At 27.0% G+C, this 27,472-nt stretch overlaps 1 protein-coding gene and 1 long non-coding RNA gene across 3 annotated transcripts in view; one reads left to right on the top strand and one right to left on the bottom strand.

Moving 5' to 3' along the window:
• The window catches only part of LOC107164977 (uncharacterized), a 42,758-nt gene extending 18,625 nt beyond the window's left edge, over positions 1-24,133 (top strand). The window contains exons 8-12 of one of the 2 annotated variants that reach the window (XM_089225541.1): positions 11,051-11,311; positions 18,653-18,795; positions 18,989-19,229; positions 20,024-22,389; positions 22,469-24,133. In XM_089225541.1, coding sequence (XP_089081667.1) covers positions 11,051-11,311; positions 18,653-18,795; positions 18,989-19,229; positions 20,024-22,389; positions 22,469-23,311 — 3,854 coding nt within the window. In that variant the 3' untranslated portion in view covers positions 23,312-24,133. Of the gene's footprint in view, positions 1-11,050; positions 11,312-18,649; positions 18,796-18,988; positions 19,230-20,023; positions 22,390-22,468 lie in introns of both variants that reach the window. The other variant, XM_089225540.1, reaches the window with a different exon arrangement.
• Positions 15,580-27,072, bottom strand: LOC149056178 (uncharacterized). The gene is made up of 3 exons (XR_016191378.1): positions 26,890-27,072; positions 15,795-15,934; positions 15,580-15,736 (listed from the first exon to the last, which is right to left on the bottom strand). It is a non-coding gene; the product is annotated as an uncharacterized LOC149056178 (long non-coding RNA).
• Positions 27,073-27,472: the final 400 nt, after the last annotated feature.

Here is a 27,472-nt window from a genome sequence, read left to right on the forward strand (position 1 = left end):
CTATATACCGAGTCTGTATTATATACTATATACTATATACATAAATATAATCCGAGATTGTTAAAACTAACTGCAGAAGTCCTAAAAAATATCATTAAAAACTTAAAAAACAATAAATCTCCTGCAGGGTACGATCTCATAACCAATACTATTGCTAAACATCTGCCTATATGAAAGCAATCTTAATTCTCACTATTATATCTACAATAATATTCTTCATCTATTCTAAACCCCTAATTTTTTTTTTTTTTTAAATCCAAAAATTAAAGAAAATGCATTTTAAAATGTCGTAACTCATAGTAAGTGCTTTCGTACATTGTTAAGTCATACAAATAAACAAATAAGCGCTGCTGAAAAATTAAACACGTATTTAAAAAAGTATATTTATCGAGACGTTTGTATTTCATATGTAGATACTAGATAGGTGTGTATAACGTTTTCATTACAGGTCAACCTCGTTTTGCGATTAGTTATAGCCTTTAACTATTACTATATCTAAGTCAATAACATTACGAATTCTTATTTCAGTATCAATAACTATAATATTCGTATTAAAAAGAACTATTTCCACACACGCTTCACTTAATTATTAATTTTCAAAACAAAACTGTACAATAGTATGCATTAATTTGGAAGTAATATATAGTTCCACTATTTGATAAACAAAAAGTTTACCCTAAAATGTATGAAGATTTTATTCTAAAGTGTATGTAAAAATTGAAGGATAAATTAAACATTGATATTATTATATACATTTTTATAAGCTAAAATGTTCCTTGGTCATAACTCGTATTTTATTTTCTATGTAACAAAAATTTTGGTTAATTATTTTGATAATTATTAATATCAGAGATTTGTATTGACAATGTTTAAGTTAAGTTAAAAAGCTCATATAAATTATATAATATATATATAGGTATGATAAATGCGGTTTTAGAGGTCATTCGCTATAGCTAAGACAATTAATACAAACTACGTACCTTAGCAATTGTTTTGATTAGATAGAACATATTTGCTTAAATAAATATCTATTTTAGTCGAATGATAAATGCCTCAACTATTTTATTTTTATAATAGTATATAATTCGAACAAAGGATTAGGAAACTTGTTACAGAATATTTTTCATTTACATTTGTTCAATAACAGTTTTATCCTCCAAAAACTATTCATGTCCATAATTTATGAACCGTTTTATAAATGTATTGATCCCTATTCCCCGTGTTTAATGGGCTACAGACACGTGTCTTTTGTATATTCCTTCGTGTCTATATCATTTATGTTTTAAATTACATTATTTAATTCAATTAAAATTAAAGTTAAAGTAATGTAATTCTTTTTATAAGTAAAAAGTTCTTGAATTGCGGAAAACAGTGTCTGTGTTAAAATTTTTATGCATTTTTGGCATGTTATTTCACTAGTTGCGTGTTACATAATTATTTGTCTAAAATACCAACAATAATCAAACTAATTCATCATCGTACAATTATTAAAATATCTAATTAAAATCTAAAATGTATGCCGATGGTTGGTTTTTTTGTGCTTCATGTAGTCGTATTTGTTAGTTTGACGGTTTTAATGTATTTGTATAATATACTATTTTGTATTAGTATGTGTTATTTTTTTGTAGGATCCTATTGATTCCCTTATTGGCTTACGAACGGTACATTCATACAAGGTAAATTTGCGGTTGTCTTTTACGTTATATATGTATTTCACAGGTGTGTGCCATTTTATACCAAATATATGTGGAAATATTAGGATTAGAAAATTCTGTTACTTTGATCTTATAATCTTTTTGTAATAATCCATCGGCTGGTACTCGATATTGTCGTATCGATGAGTATCTATAGTACTGTTATGAATCTTTAAATCAATATCATCTTTCTTCTAGTTAAAAGTAAATTTGATCGCTTTTAGCATGTTTAAACTCAACGAGTTAGAGACAACAGTACAGTTTATTTGTATTTCTTTAAATTCAGTACAATAGTGGATTTGTAAAACAATTTTTAAATTAAATCTTTAAGCAAATTATTTTAATATTCATATCAAAAAATTAGACTGTGTATAATTACACGTTTAAATTATTAAATTAAAGCGAGAAAAATGTGTTATATTTTTAATCAAGTGATTATTCTTTTCATTTAAGTGAGTTTTTTAACTATAAAAAATGTAGTTTACAACTATTTTATTTTTTTCACATTTTTTTAAACTGTTTATTATTTAAAACATGATATAAATCATAACAAATGTTTTTTATTTAATTTATGAAAACATCTTCATCTGTAGTATATTATACTTGAGGTGCAAATTGTGTCTTAAATGTTGTGCGTAATCAACTATCTACCCTGCCAGATATTTTGGTGATTATCTCACCATCCGCCATACTCACGTTTTATTTTGTAAATTTTCATAAAATACTTAGTTACATTTTTACCATCGAGCATTATTTTACATAGTCGAAATGTTGAAGGTTAAATGGAGAATAGGAGCCTTTGAAAATTGGAGACCTGTGTGAGGATGGCCAATAAAACATACTCGCAAAGCGTAGATTGAAAATTTATTTGAAAATGGAAAACTTATGCAGTTTTTTTTCAATTAATTTATGTATTAGTTGTTGACCACCACGATGCCACCTGATACCTACATTAAAAAGTTATACGTTTTCCTAGGTTTACGCGTATTCGGCTGGGGAAGGCATAATATTGTATTCATGTTGAACAAGCGCTCCATTTCCGGTTAAAAAAAATCTACCAACTAGCCAGCCAATGCCTTATTGCCCGGCAGTTGGTCGGTTGGCGTATTGATTTTCGTAATTTTATGCCGCGTGTTATGTATCCGGAGAATACGGGGGGACGCTTCTCGCAGCCAAACTGTCCGCCGTGCAAAAAATAACTATCGACACGAAAACACAACGAATCTGAACGATCTCCAACCGCCCACAAGTCCATATGGTCTTGTCACCCGTATTATTTTATTATAAATAAAATGTAATATAATGTAATATTATATCATTATTTATTATTATCATTTATGGTCGGATATATTAATGTGTGATATTAACACACTATGTGAATCGTACGGTCGAGCGGGGGCGCCGCTTCGATGGTTGCGTCCGCGACAGCCGACACTCGACAAACAATACTTCGCTTGATGCCATCAAGTTGATGGTATCGCCGACCGCCGTACCTTTGGAGGGAGGGGTAGTGGGTTGACGAAGCGAACTGATAAAAGTTGTTTACAATAATACTATAGTCGTCATCCAAGAAAGACAGCGCCGTCTGGCAATTATAGGATGACTCACAGGCGTCGGGCGAGCCTCGTGTACAAGTCAGCGGAGACAGTTTTTTTTCACCACAAAATACAATCGACGGCGGCATTCAAGGTTGTTACTGAGTGCGATATATAATGACGAAATGAAAAAAAAACGAAAGGATTATTATGGGTAACACAGGTACAAAAAAACCTGAATAGCGATTCAATAAGTCTCAGTGATGCGAAACAGACTTATCTAATATCTTGTACGCGGTTACCGTTACTGGCACCACGATGATGAATGTCGAATGATAAATTATTGTAATGAAATCTCGGTTTGTATTTTAAAAATAATGTCATGAACGTTGTCTGTCGGTTTATGAAAATTCTCCATTCGCCGAAGTCTGTATGTCAAGTAATTCTCAACATCTGCAGTCGCCAGTCGCCAGCCGGCAGCCAGTAGTCAGGCGTCAGCAGGCTCTTCTAGCCCTCGCAAATGCTCCTCTTCTCGCCTGCCAATCTACTAATCGGTAGGCGGGTGACAGGGAGACGGCGATGGCAACATTACCGTGCCGGGGGCAGCACTGGCCCGGCGGCGAAGTGCCGGCAACGGTCTGGCCGTCACGACTCACGACCGCTCTCCGCAGCTGCAGACTGCAGTTGGTCACCAAACGTTATTCGCGTTCGTCCACAAAAGCGTGCTTACATATTTTCAATTGTTTATAATTATTTTTTACACATTCAACGTACAGTAAAATCTTTTCCTACATTGATTTCGATTGGTGTTTGGATTTTCAAGTGCGTGTTTAACGCCCGGAAGTGTGCTGTTTGGTTTCGCATTAGAATAGTGTTCATTCGCGTTATTCGTACTTCAATAATAATCACTTACATCCAGGTTGGTTTTTATAAGTTTTCTTTATAATAAAATATTTTTTTTTTTCTATGTAAAACTAGGATTGTATTTATTAATTCATGTATTTATGTCTTATCACCATTTGTTTGCAATTTCACATTAGTTTCATAATATTGTAGTTGTTTGACACGAAATAATAATAACAATATTATATAATAACGTAGTTTTGTAATTATTTGTTATTATTATTTTTATCAATATTACATTAAAACCATATAATAATATTCATGAATCATGATAGTATCGCTATAATAGTCGAAATACCCAAATTCTCAAGATAAATTATGCATAATTTCTATTAATTCTATGCACTATATATAATACGCATTTGCTGTGTTTTATTTTTGGATTCTAAACAATATATAATGTTATTCTGTATTTCTGTGGCTTGTATTCAAGTATTCCGTGAAAATGCGTAAAGGTTGTATTTGGAAAACATCATTACGAGGTTTATTTGAATGATTATGAAATTGCAAGCTCTATATTAGAATAATCTAATTTTTATCAATTAAAAAAAATACACAAAATATTTAGGAACAGAATATTTTTATATTTAATGTGAAAGAACAACCAATGACACAACTCGGAATAAACGTAATGTGTCGGTAGCGTTTTTTTCTCCATCTGCAGAACAATGGTTCGTTCCCGGCGTGTAACGACTCCTAATAATGGTGAAAGGATTACAAAGTCTTAATATCTACCATCCGTGTACATAATAATATTATATGAAAGTAGTTAAACACTACCTATCTGGTTCGTCTTACAATGCATCTTAATTTTATGGGTTTTTAACTTCCGTGCGTTTATGAATTGACTTATAATAATAAGAAATTATGTAGGTAATTAGTGATCTAATAGCATGCTTTTATATTGACTATTCGATCATTCACACTGTTATTTTATAATTATAATTACAATAATATTCGAATACCACATAAAAATAATTGTAATAGCTCATTTTATGAACATATTCAACAATCATTTCAACATTTTGTACTAAAGGTAACAGTAATCAACTTACATATTAAGTATGTAAATAATTAAACTGTTCTACTTTCGACCAATGTTCAAGCAGAACTATTAATTTTCTTAATATTTATAAAAGCAGCTATAAAATTAAACTATACGTACGGACGAATCCTATTAAAACATAATAGATTAACAATTTAAATTTGAGTCACTTATTTAAACCTACAACATTGTTCGCTTATTTTTCATAGGTACAAAATGTAGCTTTAAAATACATTTATAAAGTACTTTCTTTAGTTTTATTTTTTCTACATTTTTCAATCTGCTATACTTACTATTTAGGTATACCTACATTATAATTTTCAAGAGTTGGATTTATTTACTAACTATGTTTTATTACAATTTATGAATTATAGTAAATTAATATGATTATTAATTATCCTACTCGTTATCCTAGTGTATTAACATTTAACAGAGCCACCAGTGTATTAAGTAAGACGTCTCATAAGTTTTTTTTAAGTTTTACCACCCGTTTTCGCCCATATAAATTTTAAGTTTCAATGCTATAATCTGTTTGATTTAAGTGCTGTGACTATGTAGAAGTTAATGTTCATTCATATGCACATTTTTCAAATCGTAATATATGATTACTATGTATTATACATTTTTTCATGCTTAGAATAAGCATAATTTGTCTAGTTTTAAAATTTGTTGTTCGTAGTCTTGAAAAAAGGATTCTCATTAGTGACACACCAGCTGACACTAGCTGTTTAAAATAAAGTGTTAATATTATTACAATTATCATAGTTCTAAGTTCTTCTTACATCGTGTTGTACGATATTTTCAACAATTTCAACATACAATTTATTTGTGTTAAACATTTTTCTTTTTAGTATTTCACCAAATATGATAATAAATATATTGGCCGTTTTTACTAATTTGACGTAAACATTGAAGAAGTATGTTTTTTAAATGTTAATACTCGTATTATATTTTATAACATAACATTAAATACGAGATTAAATATGAATAATGGTAGTAACATACCGTATGTTACTACACAAATGAGTATACATACACACCATGAACGTGGAACGTAGTTTATATCTATCATTATTTATTATTTTTTTTAATTAAGAGCTCAACATTATTATTATTTGTATATATTAGTATGGTTTTGAGTAATATAGTCGCTTGAAACGACTGCCTGCTCGTATTCTTCGGGCTGTTTAACAATAATTATAATATTATTACGAGTATTATTATAATCGTTTATTTTATTCAATGAAAATAATACTTAGCGATAATTGGTCGGAGCAAAGTGTAGAGCTTCGAGTACTATTGTATGGTTTTACTTCGTGGTTAGGTTAGTAGTCTATTAGTTAAATATAATTACAAATGTACGTTTCTGCCTATACCTAACTGTTTAAAATAAAAATAAAATTTTAAAAATCCAAAAATTAATTTCAAAGAAAAATGTGTATATGGAGGCATTTTTTACAGTTTCTCTTTTAACATTTTTTTTTGTTTTTTGTAGAAAACAAAAAGTATCACGAAAGCTTCTTCAGTTTCTTATAGGTACAATAGGTACATAGTGATAATAGATCTTATAAATTTAAGTTGGTGTTTAACCATAAAATATATGAATTGTGTACAATATATATTATGGTAGGTACATGGTACATTTTAGAAAATATAATTTACATATTCTGTGGTGAATTTATATAAAAAAAAATACGTATAACATTTCGAATTTTTGTTATAAACTATTTTTTGATTCAAATAATCTAATAGAAATAACTTAAATATATTAAACGTAAAAAAATATTTGAAAAAAGTTTAAATAGGTATTCTACCTTTACCTTCCAAAATAAATAGTTAAAATACCTTGTATTTTATTTTAACCTCGATTTTAACTTTTAAAACATATTTATTTTATTTATTCTGTTGAATCTAAATAACTTATGCCTACCATTGAATGTGATTGAAGTTAATCATGTACAATTTTTATTTGAACTTTTTATTTTCAACGTGTCATTATTTTTCGCTGATCCAGACGTCGTCTACAGGGCGTAGCCCACCACGAGTATAATAACTACTACGTACGACTACAGGATCAATATTCCCGAGCAAACGCCCTGTGACTGTCTGCTGCCAAATCGCAACAAGCTGGAACACCATTTGCCGGTATTCCTGTCTTATGTGTTATTTTAAATTACCACTAAAAACAAAGCTCGGCAGTTGATGTTATAGATATAGTTGTTTCTTATATTTATTTGAAATTTAACAATAAGTTTTCTTATTACTATTTGATAATATCGACAGCACATATTATGTTATATGTACCTACAGTAATTTTTTTAGCATTTAAATGTTGAAAAAATTGCAAAATATACGAATTACTTTATAGTTAAAATTACATGTACATTTTCAATTTCGTTTGCTAAATTTTTAGTTTTTCCTATACCAATTTAATAATATTGATTATAAATAGACGATGTTTTTTTGTGCAGGAGTTTGAAGTTTAAATAGTATAAAGACGAAATTGGATATTTTAACAATAAATAACGATTTTATTTATTTTTGTAATTCAAAAATGTTGTTACTTATTAGATTATATGCATATTAAAGTTTTTAATATATCAACTCTAATTCTAAGCTGTTTATACCATGAACCTATTCTCTATATTTTTTATGATACGTGCATCAGTATTGACTTAGGTTAAAGGTTAATAATAATATTTTATGAATGTGATATTCCTTATATTATATTATATGCTTTGGTTTTTGAATTGGTTCATGAATTCAAAATATAAAACAATACAAAACAAGAATAAGTTAAACCTACAGAATAGTAATATAAAAATGAGGAGGGGAAATAAACTATTTATAAGTTATAAGTGATATAAATATATTATAAAATATCCTTAGATATATGAAGGCTGACAAATCATGTTTCGCTCATAATCTTTTTTGTATGCATTGATATAGATCATTAGACTGACTTTTCTGTTTTTATTATTTTTCAGACAAAAATTATTTTTGATTTAAGACAAATAAGAATAAATATTTTGAATTATTACTTTTAGGTATATTTTTACTTTAAAAGGAAAGTTGTTATTGCTATTATATTAAGCTTAAAACAAAATATCCCATGGCCATTTTGATGGGAGTAAAAAAAAAATACAATTCCACAAATATATTACCTATCTAATTACAATTTACAAGCCCCTCGTGGACACGTGTATAAAAACCCCATTTTAAACTGAATATTTTTGCAAAATATTATTTAGTGTTACACTAGGTATCTATTACAGTTTTTTTTTTTTATGCATTTGTAAATGAAAAAAGGTCTTAAATTATTAACTGTTTAACGCCATCAGCAGACATTAACTAAACAATATTCAAATGCGATACATTTTAATACTGTTGTAACATGTTAATGTTTGTGAAAATAATATAAATAATATTTTAATAATTTAATATCTAATCTGTCCACAAACGTATTAGATACATTTGTATGCAGAACTGCATTGCACAGAATATTATATAGACACTCAAGCTTGGATATTACAAATATTACAAATATTACAAATATTACAAATGTATCGAGAAGCATAGAAATTATAAATTTATAAAAATATGAGAAATAAAAACATTTTCCAATTATTCAATATTAGGTTTATTTTGATGTAGTTCAGCAGTTTATTTTATGTTTTAATATTTAATTGAATATAAAGAAATATGAGAAATTTCCCTAGAGAAAATTAGAATATTATACAATTTTATTTAACAGTAAAATGGAGTCCATAAAATATCTGCACCCTCTTTTAAAATACCATATCGTTGACCAACAAAAATAAGATATAATATTAATAGTACGATACGATATACACGGAAGTTTGTTTAGCGCACACCCTTGTGACTTTTATGTGTTTATTTTTCGATACGTTCCGAAATGTATTATAAAACAATATAAATTGTATAATACTTAAATAGATGTAATACTTTAAATTTATTTAACATATTAATAAATATTAGATTATACGCTACACTTATTATAATTATATTATTGACTATTGTGATTCATAATTACGTTAAGTGAATATTGTAGTCAATATTAGAAATGCGTTTCTATGAGTTCAAATTGAAATATTAAAATCTGAAAATTTGACTTGATCTGCTTATATATATATATATAGATTTTGAGTAAGTCCTTGAAATTAATATGACTTGTATTTGAATTTATTGGTATACCATACGAAAAAAACAATTCTGAGTAAAAGAAATGTGTGGTTCAGCATCATCTATTTTTAAGGATATCTTTTCTTTATAATATTAGTTTAATTATTCGTAATTATTAGTATATTTTCTGAATTCACTAGGTAGGTTATCTTCATCATTATTATAACATGTCTTATAACTTTATAAGCTTATAGCCTTTAATTCACAGCATTAAAATGTTTCAAGTTTCTACATTATTATTATTAGGTATTTATTTTTTTTAATTACATCTTAATTACTCGATATATTCGTTATATTAGCTATGAATAACAATGTTGATGAAAATATTAACTTCATAGTTTAAAAAAATATGACTGAGGAGATCTGCGTAATTAATTTTTCAAGTTTTTGATAAAAAAACATACCATTTGTATAGAAAAAAAAAAACTAAAAAGTAGAACATTTAAATGTCTACCTATAATTTTATAATTTATATCAGTTATATCAAATCTATAAGTTCAAATATTATGTGAAAATGTGAAGCCTTCGAGGTTATTCCTCTGGAAAAAGAAAAAGAAAATCGATTTCACCAAAAACTCGTTTTTCGTTCAGTTAAAAATTCTAAGTTTATAGTATCATTCATATATACGACATAAATTAAGGAAGTTTAAATATTAGAATGACACTTATTTTAAAATGTAATGATGAGTCTAATTAAAAAAAATTACTGAAAATATATTGTTAAGTATTTTTATAATTTTGACGAAAACAATGTTGGTAAAGGAAAATTTACAATTATTAATCATTTATATTGCATTAATTTAACACACCTTTTAATTTATGAATACTCATCATATTTTCTTAAACTGTTTTACCAACATTTGAGGTTTACGTTTTTGCCGACACCGTCTAACATCGTTCTAAATGTATTGTGCATTTAAGTGTGACTAATTTCAGAATAAACGTCTTAAATGTAAGTTTAAATGAAAATTAGAATACCTAATAAGTATCAATTATCAGAAAACTTAATAAGGTTTAATTATCAGAAAAATAACTTAATAACACGCTTAATAATAATATCTTGACATTCATTTTGATAAATTATGTTTTTAATGATGCAAATATTCATTTAAGTGTTAAGCATAATAAAACACGACTAATTACATATATTTCCTTTAATATGCTATGGTTGTTAACTAATTAATATATTGTCAAAGTTGCCGTTGGTCTACTTATCCATTGGAGTATTATTTATCCATTTAAAAGTTATAGTTAGCATAAATTACTTTTTTCAATAAAATTACTTAATTTTCTGAACAATATTTTTAACTCCTATATAACAAAGTATTAATAATTCAAATAATTTTTTTATACTTTTATTATAATAATAAATTAGTTAATTTTTATTTAAAAAATCTTTGCAAATTGTTAATATTCACTTTTTAAGAAAAAAATAAGTTGAGAATAAACATCTGATTGTTAGGTAGTCTGTCTTAGGTATAGTAGATTTTTTGATTTTCGAAAAATAATGAAAACGACGGATGACTATGTTTAGTGGTCGGCATTTCATTTGTCATCCCGATTTATATATTATTTATCCATTCTGTTCGTATTTATTGTATATTTGAAATAGATATATTGCAATTTCATAAATAATAATTACACAATGTACTTATTGTTTTTCATTATAGGTGATATATCTGAAGTTTGCAATAAGCTTGTTTTCAAATCTAAGGCACAAGGATCTAAGGATAATATATCAGTGATTGCAGTGTTTCTACAGGATCCCAAGCAGTTAGTAGCCAAAAGAAGGGCTGTTATAATGGAAACAGCTATGGAACCAAGAAACGCAACTGAAACGCTCGCGTCGTACGGTCAAGACACTGGTGATTTTGGCCCCGAAACTGATGTAGACACACCCGACGAGCCAATCGGTTTGACCAAACCTAAAGGTATGTTGATAAAATATAGTTTAACTCGCTGTTAATAGTGTGTGTACCGACATCAAATTACTGTTAGTACATATCGATAAAACCGTCGACTGATTATGTCAGAAGAGTTTGTACCGTACAGGTACTAACTTTTAATAATAAAAACAAACGATTGAAACACAAAAATAGTTTCTCAAATTTACATTTATATATAATATAAAATATATGAAAATTACATAACATAACTATCTCTTATTTTATGGAATTAATATATTTTCTTTTAGGTTACCTATAGATAGTAATTTTTTGATTTCATTATTTTAAAAATATGAATATCATTATTACTTATTAGTATATTACCTATATGGTTGTTGGTTTCTAATTAACAATGGGATATATATATATATATAGACCAATAACTAATAACTAATAAGTAATAGCTAAGTAATAGCAATAATAACCATGAATAATAGTAAACAAAAGTTATTTATTTAATTTGTCCTTCAAATATAAAGACGTGATAAAATGCTTAAGTACTAATGGACGTCATGATTCGTGGATCTTAATTCTTCATAACATAACCATATCCAAAATACATTAAATAGTTACGTTTTCTCATAACCGACATAACCATTAAATTTTCAAAAATATTTAATCACCTCCAATACAACATTAAAACTATACCTATATGAAAGATAACATTTCCTTGTAAAGTCACAATATTTCATATGGGTGTTTATATAATTAAGTATGATATTTGTTATTCTTAATTGTTTCAATTTTATATTGAGATTCTCAATTTATGAAAAATATTTGATATTCTAACATTAATTGTTTATGCACATTTCACAACTATAGGTACAATTTTGTTTTATACAAAGTAAAAAAATTGGATCGAATTCAACAAAAATTGAGTTAAATTACTCGTCTGAATCCACTCACCTCGGCGTAGGATTATACTTATATATTATATATTTATTAATACCTATAAATACCTATAAACAATAGTTGGAATCAGTAATGTCAAAAAGTATGCAAATAAATGAAATTGTGAAAGAAGTTAAATTTTAGTATTTAAAAATCTTATTTTATTAGCTTATTTATAAGGTATTTTATGAGCTTTCAAAAATATTTAGTTATTTCATGTATGTTGAATAGGTATGGAAGTAAGAATCTAACCTTACTAAATTCCTGTGCATCATAGAACACATTTTTCTTGAGTTAATGATGACGACCAGTAGTTCCCATTGTAGTAGTTGTATGCATTGATGCCAGACTTTAATAATAATATTCTCTTCTCAGTGGTCAGTGTTTTCCTAACTCCGCTCCGGTTCAAATTCGTTTCGGTCTCATTGTTATCCTTAATGTTATCCCCCCCTTAGTTGCCCCCCATTTTCCCTGCCCGGGTCGTTGAACCACCTACTCTAGTCGCGTTCATAATGATTTCACGGTCTGCACAAATACTGATTCAATCGTACACGTATATTCACATATACTTAGTAGTACGTATATTTTGTGTTGCATATAAGGATATATTTTTTTCGCTGATATTCTTCATTAATGTGTAATACGTATTTAAAATCAACCCTCATCTATTTGCCTTATTCGACATATACTCCCCCTAACAAAAGAATCCCGGCGCCGGTAGGGCGATGTTATCGTTGGTGTAATGAGTGAAAAATTGCATTTCCCCTTTTCTGTCCGCGTGGCGATTAAGGGGTCTACCAGTTAACGGTTGACATCTATGGAAGTGGAATATAATATAATTTTTGCTTTCCCTTCTTAACACGTGCTATATACTTAAAACATATTATGTCTTTTCAAAGGGATTAAGTATGAAAGCAAGTTTATCGTCTAATGCACTATAGTTTTTTCTTTTATGTACACATTTTTAAAGACGATTTGTTTTTTTTTTGAAATCGAATGGATACTAATATTATTAATATTAAATAAATCAATATGAACTAGTAAGTTACAACTAAATAACATATCTGATACCTATTGATGCTTTTTTATCAATTGTGTCATGATTTAAGTAGGATCAGGGGTGCGATTAAATGATTCAACTGAGATAGAAATTATACTATCGTGTTTCCAACCTCAGTTGTGATATCACAAGTGAAAAAAATGTAGACCTAGATTGGCATTTCCCCCTGTATTATTTTAAAAGCAGTCCAATGGTTGCTGACGAAAGCATAACTATTTTTATAATTTTGGATTTATAATGTTATGCAAGTATTAGGATATTAGTATCTCACCAATACAAAATATTTATAGTTTTTATGTTCTAATATATAGACACATATATATTATATGTAAGATTGTTTTTTTTTTTGATTTTGTGCTGGTCAATACTCTAGACTCTCATCTCTATCGAATTCTGAAATGATGCCACAATTTTTGATTAAAATGATAAATAATAATTAGTTATATCTAATCGAATAAAAAAAATATATCTGTACTTGACTCTATCGCTTTCTATTTATTAACGTAGGCTATATATAGGAACTTATTTTTCACCAAACGTCATAAAATCCCAATAAAAAATTAAAAAATGGTTGCATTTTTATTTATATTGGTAGCAATCTATTCCTAATTAGGTTACAATAAGTAGGATTTCTTGTTGATAATTATTAGATGGTGTGATATCGCATTTGGTTGGGTATAGAGGGAGAATAATTACTCGTTACTATCGATAGTAATATTGCTCAAAAAATGTAGGTAAAACAATTTCATTTATCTTATGAACAACTGAACTAGTTTTTATCTAAGATATACAATTTAATCAACGTAATGTAATATTAGGTATTTATTGCTTATGATATTTAAAAAATACTTTTCTATAACACAAGATATCTATAAAATTGTCTACCTATGCATGATATTTTAACATATTGATTTCTAATACATTATATATTATATAGGACATAGGTACTAAGTACTTGGTTGGTATATGTATATTTAGCTCGATATTTTAGGTTGTAAGTTTTGCTTTTCTTTTCTGTATATAATATTTTAAATATTATGCGTTATCGACAATTATTTTACATAGAGCCTATATATTTCGTAAATCGTGTTTTGAATTTGAAATGTTTTTATACTTTGATAATCTCCATATAACTCAACTAAATCATGTTGTGTGGGATTAAACTGTAGGTGGAATAATATCAATGATCTAGATTCTAGTTAATAAACATTAATTTTATGAATCGAAAATTTTTTCAGTGGTCTGTAATTTTTATTTTATAAGATCAAATATGTTAACGGTAAACTTCAATAATGGTAACCACTGACACAAAATGTGAAGGAAAACGATCTGTTATTTTATTTCTGGCCCATTCGTAGTTATGTGTGGTGGCTGCGTTGTTGCCCTTTATACTTACACTTTGTAGTAGGTATCTGTTACTCATTAAAAATATTTATTTTTTTCGGTGTTTCTTTTAATTTAAAATATAAATTGTTTTTTTTATTAATAAACGGTATTTGTGTCTACAACATCGATTAAACAATTTATAATAATATTTACTGAAATGTATTATAATATATCATTAGCAGATATTCAGGTACATTTTTACTGTATATTTATTAATTTATTTTTTGCTTAGAGTTAATTTAAAAATATGATTAAAAAAGGATTACTAAAATAAAAAATTCCTACGAGTAAAGTAGTAATTAAGTATTATGTATAGCTTAGCATTCAATAAAACGACAAATAATTTATACATTATATTATATTATGTTATTTATAAATAGTGCATAATATGTACACTGGTACACAGTTAATAAATTGTTATTTTTACAAATTAGTCATTCAAAAATATTTGCTTTTCTCTTTACCTATGAATCATTATTGTTTATAATGCTTATTTTCACTATGCCTTGCAAATATTTTTATCAAGAATAAATTTAATTCCTTAAAATAATATTGTATTAATCTCTAATTTCAACCACAGTTGAAATATTTCATTGGGTAGTAATTATTGTTGTATGATAAATCTATTGCTATGAGGTAATGTAACGTTGGTAACGTGACGTTACAACATTATGCAACTATCCAAATATGACAAAATAGAGTTAACGATTGTATTGTTTGTTTGAAACATAGGTACAATCAATAATTATTATTTATGGTCTACTGACTTTGTTATTGTACTATTTCACTGAACAACTAATTTGTTGTAAGATTTTCCATACCAACTAATTTATCGACTCTATTTTTCATTTACGAAGTGCGTTAATAGGATATGGATTGACATCTGATTTTGAGTTCAAATCTGATAAGACTTAAAGCATTTTCTGAAAAATATTTATTGACCAAAACTTTTTAGTTACATAAAATATAATGGCGATGCTTATTTAACGTACGTAATTTGTTCACTGTCTGTCACAAATGACAAACATTGTGTTTTAAAAATACCCCATTAGTTGTTCATTTGAAAGTATCATCTGCAAAGAAAACATAGATATGTTAGTATGTTACCTAATAAGCATTGTTTAATCTTACCTTCAAATTAAATGTGCACAACTCACAAAGTGATAACTAATTAACTAAGTACTCGTTTGAAACTTGATTTGTTTGTAACGAAATACTCCGCCAATCTGAAGTTATTCTCCTTAGGAATATGAAATTAAAAAGTAAACTTCCTGAAAAAATGCAAAAAAAACTTGAAAAATGATAACGATAAAATATTGTATAAATATAAAAAATGTTCGTAATAATGAGTATCATAAATGAATCCTGTTGTACTTTGACTCTATGTCCACTACCTTGCTTTTTATATAAATCCCGAATGATACTACGTTTTCTACATCAATTTTTAGAGCTGAGCAATCACCATGCCAAATATAAAAACTACTTTTTACTGTTCATAACTAATATACATCCTTTTGACATAGTTCATAATTCATAACGCTTAAAATTTATACTATTTTTATAGCGCACAATGAGTACTATTATATCAATCAATGTTTGTATTGAATTTGAACTTGAGTTGTCAATCTGGTTGAAAATTATGTATCGAATTTTCATTATTTATTCGGAAAGGTTTTCTATCCAGTATTTATAATAATCAGTGTATATATACACATACATTAAATTTTAATTTTTACATTATTTTTTAGTATTGTAGTAATAATATATGATTTTATGCATTATAATTTTATTCAGCGTAGATTAATTTAATGATAAAATGTTCAACAAAGAATGAAGAGACCATTGAAAACTCATAATTACCATCAGTATCCACACTAAAATATACATACTTTTAAAAAATGGGTAAGTGGGTAACGCTGTGTTGTACATAAGGTGTCTAGAGAGTAGAGAGTCACTGTAATGGATGTCGGATGTGTTAAATTTGAAATCAATGATCTTAAATCATTCTGAGCGAAGACTGCCTGTCAGTCTATAATATTAATACCTATAATAGCAGGTATATTTTATGATATTGTTGTGATTAAATTAATGTATTTTACTATTAGAAATTACATTTTTTGGCTACAGAATAAGTTGCTTACGCGGAAGTTCCACCGTGGATCCTTTTTATTAGGTAATTTTATCAAAATGTATACTTTATTATTGTATCATTAACAATATTGGGAATTTATGCACGACTTTTTTTTATGATGATGATGAATCTTGTATTATAATTTATTTTATCAACATTAGGTAGTTAAAATAAAACTAATAAAAATCGAAAATTTCATATTCTTATAAATAGGTCAACATGATTTATAATATTTTGAAAATTCTATGGTGTATAGAAAGTTCTAATATAAACATTTAATGAACATTTCAACCATATGCGGTCTTTTTTTTTAGTTACATTAAAAAAAAATAATCTATTTTGTTCTAAAACCTAAATTTCTTGTAAAAAATCCCGTTTTTCCTTAAGTGGATGTCAGTGCTCTATTGTTTTCTTTCTCTGCCCCACCCTCAACATAAATAAAACGTATTCAAGCAAAATCATTTTTTCTGTTTTTAAGTTATCTTAGAGTAAAATCACCCATTACAAAAAAAAATAGAGGATAATATTTTTGAGGGAATGAAGTCATATCGATTTATCTAAATATTGTCTCAAAACAATTTAAACATCATTTAAATTTATGATATGTTTTTTGTTTATTTTGAAAGTAGAATATAAAATCAAATAACAATAATTATGAATAACAAACATTCATTCCCTTTCCCTCAAAAATATTATTCTCTATATTTTTTGTTATTTGTGATTTTAATCTAAGGTTACTTAAAAACATGGAAAAAAATATTCTGCGTAAATGCATTTTGGCTATGTTGAGCGTGGGCCAGAGGGAGAGAAGACAAATAGTGCGCTGGCATCCTTTTTTAATTTTGAGAACTACTGCAAATTTTAAATATTGACCCTATTGAATATATCAGTTAAATCATAGAGTAAACATAGAGTTAAATTCACTTTCCCATCAGATAAGATGCTACAACTGAAAAACAATATTTCGACTATACTTACCGGCTACACACACCAAAAATAAAAATAAAACATCATTTTCAGATTTGAAATTGATTACGCCTCATTACAATTTTATTATATTGATAGTTTTCAAAAAAATAGTTTACACGAGAAAAATAATAATGAAGACCCACTGACTAATAACTTCAACAGGCCGGGTCTTAATTAAATCTCTATCTGAATAAACTACCATTGGTTGATTCTAGACAAGTCTTTCATAGGCTTCCGCGACTCAGCAAGGAGTGTGCGCATGAAGTTATCCTTCATAACATTTATTAATATTATATATCTGATTTATAGCTAATGATGTTATAAATATAATGGTTTGTACTTGCTAATATCGGTTATGATAAATGATAATTGACAATAATATTTTAATATGTTTTGAATAATATCGCGTGGGTTTGTTATTATACCTATACAGGTTTATATTTTATATTATTTTATCATGTTCTTCAAGACATAACTAAAGTACATTACATACTACCTAATATTTATAGAATAATCCTTTACCATACTTATATGTTACAACTTACAACTTCTGTATTATCACAAAGCTTGAGAGTTTCTTAATATAGAAATTGGTTACATGTTATTAGATTATATTTGAGTGAACATAAATTAGATGGACCTCCTAATAACTAGAGACTAGACACTATAGAAAGTACTAAAGTAAATCAGATGCATTTATTTTAAGTTTATTATCTAATTACATTTTCTTACAAATATTGTACAAAGTATTGAATTTAAAATTTATGAAATATTCTTGAGCAGAATTATATTTAGTTTTGTAACAAACAACGTGTTTTAGATGTATAAAAAAGGTTTACAAAGCTGCTATATGTTTAATTTTATCATTCATGTTTAATGTTAACAGTAGAAGGAGAATCCTGCGTAATTGACGAAAGTGGAGGAGAATCCGAAGAAGACGGTGGTGGATGGAATTACCACAAAAAACCAATTGAAGACATAGAAAAAAAGGCGAACGAAGAGGACGTCAACAGCATAAGCAATAATTCTGACGTAAAGAAATATTATTTACTAAATGAGTCATACGATAAGTATCGTAATTACAATAGTTGATTACCTGCTAATATACAATATAATTATTATGCTTTAACGTCGCTTTATCTTTATTGACATTAATTAACCTATTAACAGACAAATATAATTGAATACTTATTTTTTTTACAAAATAATCTTCCAATTATTTTAGGCCGAGGACATGGATTACAAACTGAATCCAGACGCCCCAGAGTTTGTGCCAGTATCTTCACCACCAGCATCTACAATGAACCATGCGCAACGTCTCCTTAACACGGATAATGATGATTTTATATCTTCATCACCTCAAAAGTTTAAAGATTTAGACAATGTAGTTGTGCCTGACGAGAATGACTTCACCAATGAAATTAAAGTGCATGCAGCAGACTTGTCTAAGCTCAACAACCCTTATGGTAATAGTTATTTAACATTTAATTTAATTTGTATTTATAAATTGTTAAAAAATTAAAAATTATTAAACTTAATATTAGGTTACTGTTAAATAGATATTATACTACTATTGTATTTTAAAGTGGAAAGTAATTTAAAATGACAAATTGTAGGTTATAGATAACTGAATTTTATTACATACATTTTATTTATCATATAAGTTACATACCAAATAATTAAATATAACATACATTTTGCTTTAGTAACATGTTTTAAACAAAAATTTGTTTTAGTATGTTGGTTATTTTTGATATAGCTATTGATTTAGTTTATGTAATTTTAAATTAAAAGTTTAAAGAATGTAGCAAAACATCAACATTTCAATCAATCCTAATAACCTAAAATCAATTTATAATATCTTTATTTTAAAAATATATTATTGGTTAAAATGTTATTTTTGGTTAAATTTCTAAGAAACTCAAAATTTAAAAATAATAGGTACATTATGTCATAAAAATAAACATACCTAAAAAATGTTATAAAATAGATAATATGTTATATTATGGCATTATTAGTTCAATTTATCTTATGTATACTACAATTGGTTATGACCTTAATATATTTATTTATAAAATTATTTTAGGTTTAGATACATCCTATAATTCCACCTATTAAATACATGGTTTTAAAAAATATACTGTAATTCTTACTATAATTATTTAACTGTAGAACTGTAAACTGTTAGTATAGTAATAATTATTATATACTGAGTATAATGCATTGATAGACAACTTAGAAGTTTTGATTTTAATTTCAGAGCCCAATGATGATTCAACCATGCTGAATGGTATTAATCCTCTGAATTATGAAGAAGTGATTAATCACAGTACAACAGATAATGATCTAATTTTACAAAATGAACATAATATTACCAATGGGAATTCAGATGAATATCAAAATCCATTTATTTCTAATGATAAAGTTGACTTAAACAAAGTTCAAGATTTGTCTGAATACCAGAATGATAATGATGCTCAAACTCACTTTGCAAGTCCATTTGTATCAGGAATGGATAAGTCCTATTGTGATGAATTTAATTTGACTAGTGGTGATAATGAATTACTAAATGAATCAAGTATTGAATTAAATAGTGATTTCACAATGGTAAAACATGAAGAGGATATGAATTCACAAAATATTGATGATACAGTTAATACTACTAATGCAACAGTTGGTTCAAATTTACAATTTGATGAAGAATCTTTTAAACATAGTGATGATTTTAAAAATGACTTTTTGGATAGTAGTCAACTTGATAAATTTGTCCAGTATGAAGATCGCAAATTGAATGACAGTGAGAGCACAACCGATGCTATTTTGGGTTCAGAACCTCATACTCCAATGCGTATGGATAATCAATCAACTTTTGAGTCTGAAAATGATGACGATCAATTTCCTGAAGCCTTCAAACAACAAACACAGTTTAATCAATTTGATGAAAATAACGACAAGGAAAATCATGATCCTTTCTGTTTTGAACAAACTGAAGATCCTGCTGGAATAATACCTAATGTTATTCATGAAGTAAACAATGGAGTTGATGAAATACATCACAATATTGACAATAACCTACCTAATGAAAGTTTAAATGAACATCAGGTATCCGAATTATTAAAACATGAACCTGTAGAAGAACCTTTGTGTATCAAAGAGGTAGCTAAACCTTTTCATTCTGCGTACGAACAACAGTATTTACCGGAATCCGATTTTTCAGCAAGCATTCATGAAGCTTTATTAAACACAACTGAAAACAAATCAAGTAATCATGAGGTTGATGATAATAATGTTAATAATTTTGAACCACACAATATTGTTGATAGACATCTAGAAATAAAACATGAGTACTTAGAACATGAAAAAGTTAATGAGAATCTTGAACCTGAAGTTGACATCCATATAGATGATGTTAGGCATGTAGAAGATTTCGAACAAGAATTTCAACATGATAATACAAACAATTTTGAATATGAGAATAACAGTATAAATTTTTTACAAAATGAAGATATAGATCCAAAACATAATCATGTAAATGATGAACTCATCCAAGATGCCAAACATGAAAATAGTACCGTTAATTTTGTCCAAGACCATGTTGAAGATTTTGAAATAACAAAGAATACTGAATATGTTGAACATGATGATATTGCTAAAATAATACAAGAAAATGTTGAAGTTCAAAAAGACAATCAATTTGATGTTTCATCTATTCGAGACTCAGAAAATGTTAGTCAAAAATATAATAATGTGGCTGATGTGATTAGTTATAATACAGAAGATTCAAACCAAGATAATCAGTTAATTGTTGAATCTGTTAAAAATTGTTTGGAAGATGTCAAAAAAACTGAACAGATTCCTATTGATGATTTCAAGCAAAAATATCTGGATAATGTTTCTGAAGTGGAATTAAATCAAGAAGATAATTTCAAACAAGGCTTACACAATGAAGAATTTGAAAATACTGATGTTGAAGGTTTTAAACAAGAACATAACAATGTCGATTTAGTTGAAAAAAATTATGCTCAAGATATTAAGCAAGAACAAAGTGTTTTAGAAGTCGAAAGCAATCATGTTGAAAATTCCAAACATGAACAAGATATTACTGATGAAATTGTAAAGAAGCTCAATGAAGATTTGCGACAAGAAAATCACAGTAATGAATCCATTCAAAATCCCACAACAGATAGTGATGAAGAAATGCATTCATCAATGATAATTCATTCTGATGTGGAAAACAATATGCCACAACCATACTGTTCGGCATCCGATACATTAATAAATGAATCCAATATGATGTGTACTAGCATGACATTTGAAGAAAATTTCCAGAACAGAAATATGAGCGATTCGTTGTACGTAATGGAAACAAGTGCAGATTATTTTGACGAGGAAGTTCAACAAACCACACAACTAGATCAATCTACTAATAAGCCTACAGTTGAAGAACAGTCAAATGTTGATAATAAACTAGTAGAACAAATACAAAATAAAAATGATATTGTTACTGAATTAAACTACAAAGTGGTAAGTGAACCAAAGATAGAAGTCAAAGCAGAAACAACTGAACCGATTCCAACTCCAGAAGATAGTGTAGAAAAAGTTGATAGCCAAAATGAGAGTAACAAGGTATACTTGATATAACACATTTTAAACTATTAATTATATATATTTTTTAATTAACTAATAATAATTTATTGAATTTTAGGTTGCCGAAATTGCAGTTGCTGCAGCTGTTGGTACTGCTGCTATTGCAGCTGTCACTGGTGTCAGTTTAGCTTCCAAGAAATCTACACCTAAAAAAATTGAGACTGCTGTTTCTAAAGCTAAGACAACAACTGCAAAAACTGCTCCAACAAAACCACTTGCCTCAAAACCATTAGCTTCTACCATTAAAAAATCTACTTCATCAACAGCAACGTCAAAACCATTATCAAGACCAACTACTGCTATGTCTACTTCTAAGCCAACAACTAATTTCCGACCATCAACTGCTCCAAAAACTACGTCATTGAAAGCAACAACTGTCACTAAACCTGCTTCAAAGCCAGCCCTTAAAACTACAATTCCCGCATCCCGACCAATATCAGCAAAAACCACACCCACTACACCACGAACAACTTTAACTAAAACAACCCCATTATCATCACCTAAAACTCCTACAACTCCTAAAACAACTACAACAACATCAAAGCCAACAAGTACAATACCAAAAACAAATGTCACACCAAGGACATCGCTAGTTAACAAGCAACCACTTACTAATGGTTCACCTAAACCTTTAAGCCGTCCGAGTTCTGCTCCAATAAAAAAACCGTTAACTAGCGTAACAACAAATGGAACTTCAAAATTAACTAATGGTGAGGTATCAAAAACATCCACTACATCAAAGCCACCTGTCACTTTAGCATCAAGAATGAGTTTAGCGCCTCCAAAATTGCCTCCAAAAGCAAAGGCTGCACCTAAAACTGTTGCACCACCTGCGATGCCAGGACCAATCAGAAGACCCAAAGCTTCTATCACAAAAAAGACTGAGACGGCCACTTCCTAGATTTGATTTATTATCTACTAAAAAAAAAAAAAAAAAAAAAACATAACTTATAGTTATTTTATAAAATTTGATTTATTATTATTTTTTATCGTGTTTCATTTTTGTGATTTTTAAAACATTGCTCTGCTAAATATTTGTAAAAAATTAATTTGTATTAGTGGTTTTAAAAACTGAGGTTATTCGCTTTTTAGCAACACTATTGATATATATAAAAAAATGTATGTTTTATGATTTTTTATGTTTAAGTGATACATTAATTATACTTATTTATCAAGAAATCTATAGACATTTTATACATACATTTTTAGTTAAAAAGTATTAATTTTTATTGATATTAATTGTTTTGAAAATTATTTTTACCTATACCTAGTACTGAAAAAAATATCTGTTAATTAGGTTAAAATTGAGCTTTAAATGTAATCTTTTCTAGGTGCTATATTTTAATTCAACAATTAAACATTATACTTTTGTATGCTTACCTATTTATTTTTGTTTACAATATTTTTAAAAGCCTCACTTATATATTTTTTTTTAAATATTTTTCTATGTATGTAAAATTTCACGTATTTTTAATTCATATTTATATTTATTTTCCCTAGATTATTCTTTTTATTATGATATCCTATTTTCCCCACGCTTAGCTATTATTACCTAATTTTATTAAGTATGAATGTTATGTTAGCAAAACATATTATTTAAGTTAAATTAATAATATTAACATTATTATTATACTGTTAATGGCATGTTTTTATTTACCTTATTTTTTATCGAAATGGACAAAACTATGTTTTATATCATAAATAAAAAAATTAAAAGGTTTAATATGTCTCAAGTTCGTTTAATTCAATAACTTTTCAGCTTTAAGCAAAAACAAATATATGATTAATCATGTCACTCTTTAGAAAAATTTTCAGAGAAAACACAAAATAAATGTAAATTTTATTTTTAGATCAACTGAATACCTCCTACAATGAATTAATTATAATTTATGTTGTTAGTATTGCCAAAAAAAATATAGAATTAGTAAGTACTATCAATTTTTGGAATTTAAATAATTCATGCCTATAGAAACAATAAAAGTTACAATTGATCATTTGTTGGCAATTTAGGATGATAAAATTTTAAAAATTATACTACAGTAGGTCAGGGGTGAAATTTCAATATTTGCAACGGTAGAGCAAAATATCTATCTGCCTGATAAGCATATAACTTATAAGTTGGTATACATCAAAAAAAAAATAATAATAAAATGTTTTGTGCATCGTATAAATATTTACACATGTCACTCATTGTAACATATAAATGTATGCAATTTCTTATATCTTATCACTTCAAACTAAACACAATATTCATTCCTACTTTCAGTAAATATAATTAAAGCAAATAATAAGAATTTGTAATTTAGATATTATCATTTATAAATTATTTAAATTTTTAAAGTGAGGTACAAAAGCAGCAAAGCCACAAGATTTAAAGTCTTGAAGATCATCTGTAATATGTCAATACTATATTTAAAAGACAAAACAACTTGAATCTAAAATAGGATGAACTATAGGTAACAAATATGTTTATAATTAATTATATAATTTTTTATATTATTGTAACTCACTCTTTAATTTTTATATATTTATAATGTAAGGATTGAAAAATGTCTTTATATTTTATATTTGGGTGAGGTATTGATTCTAATGTTATCATTGCAAATAATTAAATAATTAATAGTTAATAATAATTCAGGCTGATTGATTTTGTCATTTTGATGTTATTTGGATGATTTGCATAGATAAATAGATAATATTTCATATTAATTAGTAATGTATATAAGAATTTTAAATTTAAGCTAAAAAAAATATTATTGCCAATATTATAAAATTAAGTGTGTGTCGATAAATTATGTATTCACGACAGTAAATATAGGTACTTAGAGTTCCGTGTTGTAAATGTATTGATTTAAATAATCCGCGTTATAATATTTTGTTTTGGAATGATATAAAAAACATATCGTGTCATTCAAAGAAGTAAAAAACTTTAAAACTGATGACGATATAATATTGTATAATATCTATGATCTATGGTCAAATGTCCACCAATCGCCGTCATTCGTCGGAGACAATTCACAATTCTAATTATTTCAATGAACAAAAACGATTTCTACTTTAGTACCTATACAACATTTACTCACGCATTTCATTCAGTTCAATTTATTTTTACGAGATATCTCGATACTTTCAGTTCGGAATGGGATGAAGTCTATTATGAAATCAGTTTCTTGTTATGGAGTCTGCACTTTAGATGCGACACAGATATATTTAACTCGAAGAGTCGATGAAAACGTAAGTTTAATAATTAACTTATTCTTTTAGGGTTTATATATATTTTAATTTTTAGTCTTAAAATAAAATAAATATTTATTGGCACGGGAAATCTAAAACAAAATACGCAAGCACAAACGACAATAACTGTGCACACCTATGTCATGGAATATTAATATATTTAAATATTTAATATATAATTAGATATGAATAAAATATAAATAGGTACCTAGTGTTGTATGTAGGTACATATTAGTCATACTACATACGACATACCGCCAGTATGTATGAACGCCATTCTTATGTCCCGTTAAATTTGACAATTTTTATCATAAGTAGGTACCTACTTGACATTTAAAATTTAATTTCTACCCTTCCACCACAAAAAGCTTAAAGTCTGGTGAAAAATTCGAAGATGGGGGGTGATTTATACGAATAACGAGTGAATAATAAATTATATGAATATTATTACGATTACGGCTAGTTGTGAACCAATCACAAAAGAAAGCTATTCTGCAAAATATTTTAATTTTTAAGAGCCGGGAAAGTCGCTCTGCTTTAAATTTAGGTTTAAATTTTTTTCTTTTGGTAGCTTCTGTATAAAAGTGCCAATACATATTATGTTGAATTAACTTGTGCTAAAAACATGGTTTATATTATACATTATTTATACCTTTAAAATATATTTTCACTATAATAATATATTATTATTCATTTATTATTCATTTATAAGTTATACCTATCTAAATTTTGACGACAGACATATTGTGGTCCGTGGATAGTTATTGCCTGCAGTGCAGGTCTGTCAATAAAATAATAGAGGTAAGTCTGAGTACATTTTACAACAGCGACTTTTCGCATTGATAAATAATTTAAAACTTTTCATTTGATCACCATTGAACATTTAGATTTTAACTTAAGTCTAAATCCATTATTTTTAAAGTATTTGTTTTACCTACAATTTAACCCTTTAAAAAACAATTTTTAAAAGAATCTTATGGTGAAGCGAAAGCACTATTCAATAAAATCTGAAAATTAGATAAAATATTTTGAAAACAACTCTGTGTGTATTGAAACTAATATCAAAACAAATATATTAAGAGGAAGGTTGTATACTTGTACTACATTATTTTTAGGTTTTTTTTACTGAAAACGTTATTTTATTATTATGTAGGTACCTATCGAATATGAATAAAAGAAATTGTAAGTTTTAAATATTCTTGAATAGCTTAATAGTTAATATAAAATAATATAAAATATACTTACCGGTAACTAGTATTGGGCCCTATACAATTAAATATTAATTATTATTTTTGTACTTGACAGTATTCGGGAGAAAATGTTTTGACTTAGAATTTTCCAAACTATACAATACTATATGTATACTAATAGTTAGTACAGTCGGTACGACAAGTTTGGTGTATTCACTGTATAACTTCATCTTAATTCTAAAATCTAAAAAATATTATTGTGTTAATCATATTTATTTATAGCACATTATTTATTTAATAATTTATAAAAAATATATATATATACTTGTGCTTTTAATATTTAAACTGCATTTTAATTTTTAATCAATATAATTAAATTAATAAATGTTTAAAATAAATAATTAAAATATTTTATATTAATTGTTGTTATAATTTAAATTATAAACTATTTTTGACTATGGTTATATCACATTTCATTTTTCCAATGATCAAATATTAAGTCGAATCTTTTTGGTATAAAAACTTAAAATAATATCTTTGGATTTAACATATCGCTATAGTATAATAATATTATAATCTATGGTGACTACCAAAGTCGTTGCAGAAGACGTAGATGATTAAAGATTCTAAAATTTCAT

The sequence above is a fragment of the Diuraphis noxia genome, unplaced genomic scaffold (genome assembly GCF_037042655.1).
Source record: "Diuraphis noxia isolate RWA-SAM2 unplaced genomic scaffold, SU_Dnox_SAM2 contig0004, whole genome shotgun sequence".
NCBI classification, from domain to species: Eukaryota; Metazoa; Arthropoda; class Insecta; order Hemiptera; family Aphididae; genus Diuraphis; species Diuraphis noxia.